At 54.0% G+C, this 6,296-nt stretch overlaps 3 protein-coding genes across 3 annotated transcripts in view; 2 read left to right on the top strand and 1 right to left on the bottom strand.

The window, feature by feature from the left end:
• The window catches only part of P152DRAFT_516732 (uncharacterized protein), a gene marked incomplete at its 3' end in the record, with an annotated part of 3,898 nt that extends 3,801 nt beyond the window's left edge, over positions 1–97 (top strand). Inside the window, exon 4 of the mRNA XM_033682967.1 lies at positions 1–97. Within this exon, the coding sequence (XP_033530957.1) occupies positions 1–95 (95 nt within the window).
• A 2,985-nt stretch (positions 98–3,082) lies between these two features.
• On the top strand, positions 3,083–4,900 carry P152DRAFT_160605 (PAP2-domain-containing protein). Its single transcript, XM_033674015.1, has 3 exons — positions 3,083–3,649; positions 3,724–4,319; positions 4,381–4,900. The coding sequence occupies exons 1-3, from the start codon at positions 3,264–3,266 to the stop codon at positions 4,716–4,718; spliced, it is 1,320 nt and encodes a 439-aa protein (XP_033530956.1). The 5' UTR covers positions 3,083–3,263; the 3' UTR covers positions 4,719–4,900.
• A 461-nt stretch (positions 4,901–5,361) lies between these two features.
• Positions 5,362–6,296, bottom strand: part of P152DRAFT_494586 (uncharacterized protein) — a gene marked incomplete at its 5' end in the record, with an annotated part of 1,615 nt that continues 680 nt past the window's right edge. Inside the window, one exon of the mRNA XM_033682221.1 lies at positions 5,362–6,211. Coding sequence (XP_033530955.1) covers positions 5,677–6,211 — 535 coding nt within the window. The 3' untranslated portion in view covers positions 5,362–5,676. The remainder of the gene's footprint in view (positions 6,212–6,296) is intronic.

Genomic DNA, 6,296 nt, shown 5'->3' with positions numbered 1-6,296 from the left:
GGCCGTGGCCTTCTCGCCGGACGGCAAGACGCTGGCGTCGGGCTCGCGCGACAGGACGGTCAAGCTGTGGGACGCGGCGTCGGGGGCGGTGCGGCAGGCTCTGGATGTCGGCAGTATCGTCAAGACTCTCTCTTTCTCCGACGACAACACTTCTCTCCGAACGAACAGGGGATCACTTCCTATTTCATTATCTCTTTCTAACGATGTACCTCTCCTCCAACCACAATGCCCACCTCTTATCTCTGTCAACGACGAATGGGTTTGTCACAATACCGAGCGTATGCTTTGGCTTCCTCCTGAATATCGATTAGCCGAAGTTGCGGTCTATGGAAGCGTTATTGCTCTCGGCTGCAGATCTGGAAGAGTTACAATTATGATATTCGCTTTCTGAACCCTTTCCTAGCCTCCTCCCCACCCACCGCCGATACAGATAGTGTCTTTATATACTGGTGGATAGCACAAGTGGCGACAGCTAATAAGTAATACTTGATTATTAATACAGATACTTTGAAATCAGATTGTGCCGCAAGGCGGTATGGAAGAATGGAATCGGAGCTATGTTTGGCGTTAGCATCAAAGGTGCCTGAGAAGCTTGGTACCTAATTACTCTGTAGTCTGTACTGTATCCAACTGAAGCCACTCGACAGCTGCAGTGGCGCCCGTGTAACGGACGTGCAATTGTGGCGGCACTTAACAATATATTACTCCTAATAATAAAATACTGCTTGAACAGGTTGATTCTACTGTGAGTCTCCGAGTCCACGTGTTGGGCTATGACCATTGACTGTGTATCCCTTGCAGATTGCAGAAGGCCGATCAGCTCATCAGCTCATTGATCCTCGTTTCAATTTTCCAACGATTCCGGAATCTTGGGAATTCACCTTTCGCTGGGGGTTGGAATTTGGATTCGAGATGTTGGTTGCTGAGCCGCTGAACCGCTGAGCCGTAAACAGCGACAACTGATTGGATGGTCCTTGGATGGTCCTATTGTGAGCAGGACCTTTCTCTTAACCACTCGAGTCTCACCTCTCACTCACCCGATACTGGCGTCACCGCGCCGCTTGACGATATTTTTGGCAAAATGAATGAGGAATCCCATGCAGCGGAAGGCGTATTAATTAAACACGGCTTTCGGGGGGCACGAAAGTCATCCAAGTCGCACCAGCGAGAGTCCTCTCACTTCCAAAATCCCTTCTTCGACCATGTCCGATATTACCCTACGCCCTCTCCGTCCTTTATGAGACGTCGGAGAGTCAACACTGGGACGCTGATCATCCGTAATAATGCAGGATTTACGGATATGTTTCCTTTATTCTAATTCCTCTCCCCTCTGAATTTCTGGCGCAAGGGATGTTCGATGGGGGCGGACATCGGGGCATGGAGATTGCAGACTCGGGACCCGAGTGGTCCGCGCATCGGGAACGACGGGACGATCACCGACCAACGACCGAGCAGCGATGAGCGACACCATGGGCGATGGGGGCGATTCCGACGGTCAGGATTCAGGAAGCATCAGTTAATTAATCCAAGTTGGGAGCTGGAGACTTGCGGGAATACTTGAGCGGTTAGAATGTTGGATGAAGTCATATTTTAATTAAAATTCCGGACTGTGTTCCCGCATCCATTCCCGTTCCTAGTCATGGTGAGGTCATTTGGCCCGAATTGTACCATGGACGATGAAGACCTCAGGGTCTCGTTCCACGATGGACATGGAGTAGAGAATCTTACTCTTTGTCGGTCGGAAATCTAGATGCCTCCGATCATACACGATCGTCTACATAGTAGGGCTAGAATAGGAGCACATGACGATGGAATGGCGGGACATATCGATGCCGGCATACCACCATCATGGCATCCTCAAGCTTAGTGTATGATGGATGTATGCAGGATGACTGGATGAGGGGCAGAATTGATACCTTCTATCAGTCAGCATTAATTAACAGCCGTCGCTCCATGCTCTCCGTCACCCGCAATTTGCAAAGAAGCTTAAGTACAGAAGACAGCATGGACGGTTCTGTAAGCAAGATGACTTGGGGAGAAAAGGACGAATTAAAGGAGGTGTGAATTGGGATGTTCAATGCCAACACCTCTGTCACTCGTAAGCCTAACCGCATTCATCGCTAGCTCGCGAGTCAGACATACGATGGCGAGTTGGGGACAGGCGAGAAACTAATCCTCGATATTTAGAATTTTCCCCATCGCAATTTCGGTAGACGGATGAGGATTTGAATTGGTCAACTGGGGGTCTTGGGTAAAAGCTAAGAATGGAAGCCAACCAGGCAGATGATGGGATGAAGGACCAAGGTCCAGGGAGCAAAGGGGCGTTGGGGCCAGCCATTGACCCATTGTAGACTGTAAAATCTGTAAACTCCGTACCATAAGGCGAGGTACGTACTACCGAAGAGGCTAACAAGCTTTGGGCGGTTGGAGTACGACAAGCGTTGAACGGCGGGTGATGGTGGAGCAGACGAACAGGGAAAAGCCTGGTATTCCGCTGTTTCCTGTGATTTCCCGCTGAACTTCGGTATGCTATTGGTGAAAAATCGAAAATGATTCCGAACAAGAGGACCCTCAAACGTCCCGATTAAGTTAACGTACAATTATGCACTGTAAACTTCGCTGCAGAGGAAAACGGCCAACGGAGATGCGAAATCTCCGTCACCATCCGCCGCTTGCCTGCAATTCTGTACGGATCGAATTACCATCGTTCTTCTTCCTCTTCACCAAACTGCGGATTATTTTCCTCTGATTATTCCTATACTCTCATCTGATTTCCCTAGAAGCCTCGTGGTCACCGCATCCTCTACCTCTCTTCGTGGTCGCCCGAACTCGCTCCAGCAACCCGACCATCGCAATCCCGCCCCCTGCTCACGGAACGCGACTTCATCACTCCGCCTCATCCTGCATCGCTGTGGCTGAGCGAGCGAGTACCACGGACGATACTCATCCTCAAGGCTCAAGGACCTGAACTGCAGATTTACCTGTAGAACGCCAGCCACCTCGACCGGACGGCTCCCATATCTATACCCCGGATATCGACCATCGGAAGTCCTCGAGTCCAATCTCAACCGCCGCCTTCCTACTTCCTAGTCATCGAACCCCCCTTCCATCCTCCAGGTCCGCTCCATGAGGTGACCACGACGACGACGGCAGTCCTTCCCTGATCGTCTCCTCCCCCTCCCCAACATCTCGGGCGCCGCTCAATCCCTCATCCCGATCCTCCCGCCGCCTCATCGTCGCCCTCACGAAACCACCTCGCCAACATGTTATCCTCCCTTCGCATCGGGCTCCCTTCCCCCCGTCTGCTCTTGCCGAACCGCATCCGCCGGCGCTGGCGGAGCGCGAAGTCTCGCATCCATTCGCGCCAGAGCCCGACCTCCGCGGCGCTGACGTCCATCGAAACTTCATACCACCCAGCGGACACCATCCGAGCGTTGCGGAAACATCGGTGGAGCAAATATGATGCACAGTACCTGCTGTTGGCGTTCATCGGCATTTTCGCCTTGTCTGCGGTCCAAGAACCAGGTCCGCTGATCAAGCTAGCCATCGCGACGGTGCTGTTGGGATCGTTAGTGTTGCCGGTGACGAGGCAGTTTTTCCTACCTTTCTTGCCCATAATAGGGTGGTTGGTGTTGTTTTACGCATGCAAGTACGTACCCTGGAGCGGGTTCTCTGGAGTCTACACCGTGTCCCGTGAAATCGTGCTAATCAAGCGGCCAACAGATACATACCCGCCGAATACCGGCCCCCGATATGGGTTCGCGTTCTTCCCTCCCTTGAGACTATCTTCTACGGCGCCAACCTCTCCAACATCCTCTCCGCGCAGAAACATGTGGTCCTGGACCTCTTAGGGTGGTTTCCGTACGGCATCCTCCATTACGGCGGCCCTGCCATCTTCTCCATCATCATGTTCATCTTCGGTCCGCCGGGGTTTATCAACCTCTTCGCCATCACCTTCGGATACATGAACATCGTCGGAGTGGTCATCCAGATCCTGTTCCCATGCTCTGCACCGTGGTATGAGAACTTGTACGGCCTCGCTCCGGCGAATTACAGCATCCATGGGAGCCCCGCCGGGTTGGCGGCCATCGATAAGCTCTTCCATATCGATTTATACACCAGTGGGTTCACGGCTAGTCCGCTAGTTTTCGGCGCCTTTCCGAGTTTGCACGCGGGAAATTCGGTGTTGGAGGCACTCTTCATGAGCCAGCTTTTCCCCAAACTACGGCCACTCATCGTGTGCTATCCTCTCTGGATGTGCTGGGCGACGATGTATCTAAGCCATCATTATGCTGTGGATCTAGTCGCAGGAGGTTTACGTATGTTTCTTTCCCCCTTGCTGCGATCCAAGGACACGAGTACTAATTCCGTATCCAACAGTTGCTGGGATCGCCTTCTTCATCACCTACACTTACTTCCTCCCGCGAGTTCAACTGGACAAGTCGCTCCGATGGGACTACGACTACGTCGAGTTCGGCCAGCCGTCGGCCTCCAATCTCTTTAATACCTCGGATTACTCCGCCCTGCTCTCCGATCGCATACACTCGGCCGACTCCGACGAGTGGACGCTCGGCTCCTCCTCGTCCATCGCGGGCAGCTCCCGCGCACGGTCACCGAGCAGTCCGAAAGGAAGCCTATCCCGAAGTTCGTCAGACGGTCATGGCGTGTGGGATGGTGATACATTGGGGAGTGGGAGCGATGGAGAGGTGGTGAGGTAGAATTACCTGCACTTCCTCCCGACTGCAACACCCATTGCACCATTTATATCCATCGCCATGTCTATGACAACTCGCTGAAATCTCTCTAGCAAAGGACTCCGGCTGCAACCCGGCAGACGGATCATGTCCGAACCGCTGTTTTCTCCCTCTTTTCCGCGGTGGTAATAGAGCATATTCGGATCCGATGGATCCGGTTCGGAAGCCTGGTGTTTCGTCAGGCGTGTTTCATTTCTTGTTGATCCACAACGAATTTCTCCAGCTAACGGACACGAACGATTCAAGCGCGATCTGCATCGGTTGGCGTCGATTTTTCCATTAATACTTTATTCCCCCACCGTATTCTTCCCTCTCAGATCCATTCCACTCAACCTTTCCGACCATTCCTCCCCATTCTCCCGAATCCTCCTACTGGAGTCGATACATTATCATTCGCTTCTCCACGGCTACATTGCCATATTTCAGCGCAACACCAGTGGCGGGGTTCTCTGCGTTGCGCGGGTTTTCCATTCGCTGATACCCCGGTTTTCACAATTCTCATTGCATTCGCTCCATGAACCATCGTTCATCACTTCTTGGCATGATGAGACGGCATAGACGGGCGGATCGGTCCGGAACATAGGAAGTTGTGGTCACATTCGCTAGACCTGGCGGTCACATCGATGGAGTTCTGGTTACCATTGGAGGGAAGGTTTCGGTCTGACGCTCGGAGCGCGGCCACGGTTGGACTTAGGAGATGGTGTCTGCGGATGGATCACCATCTGAGGTTGGGACGAGTGGGAGTGGTGTCTTAATGGAGGTACAATAGTAATGAAGCTGTTCAACATCATGGTTCGATTCTCTAGGCTTTGCTTTGCTTGTAGATCGATTGTTCGACGCTTCAAGGCGTAATATCAGACGGAACGCCCTGGTAGCCGGGGCTCCGAGTGTTACCGCCATCCAAGAGGATGCTGTAGTGAATTTAAACGCCATTCCTCCCTACTTTCGTCTTGTCCAACGCCAGCATGTTTAATGCCCCCTCCAACGTCTGCTGGTCCTCTGTCACCAACGCTCCCAAATCCACCACCGATCCTCTCCCCCCCACCAGATTCCCCTCAAACCTTCGCAACCCCACCCCCGCCTCCCGCAACACCCGCTCCGACTCCCGATCCACACTATACGCCCGATCGAACACCACCTCCTCAATGCCCCCCACCTGCGCAATCTTCACACAGCACGTCAAGCACGGACACGTATCGCAATACAACGTCGCCCCCTCCCCGCCCCCCCCCCTTCCAATCCGCTCCCGCCCCGCCTCCAGCAGCGCGTTCTCCTCCGCATGCAAACACAAGCACGAATCCAGCCCCGTCCCCGCCGTCGCCCCGCCGTTGCACCGCCCGCAGCCCCCCTCGTTGCAGTTCCGCAACCCGCGTGGCGTGCCGTTGTACCCCGTGCTGATGATGCGGCGGGTGTGCGAGGAGACGAGGACGCAGCCGACGCGGCGCTTCATGCAGTTGCTGCGGGAGGCGGCGAGGGAGGCGAGGGTCATGAAGTAGGCGTCCCAGGGGGGGCGGATGCGGGAGGGGGAGGGGAGGGGCGGGG

This window comes from Eremomyces bilateralis (genome assembly GCF_010015585.1).
Source record: "Eremomyces bilateralis CBS 781.70 unplaced genomic scaffold P152scaffold_25, whole genome shotgun sequence".
In the NCBI taxonomy this organism is placed as follows: domain Eukaryota; kingdom Fungi; phylum Ascomycota; class Dothideomycetes; order Eremomycetales; family Eremomycetaceae; genus Eremomyces; species Eremomyces bilateralis.
The sequence above is the reverse complement of the archived record's forward strand: the minus strand, read 5'-3'. Positions and strand labels throughout refer to the sequence as shown.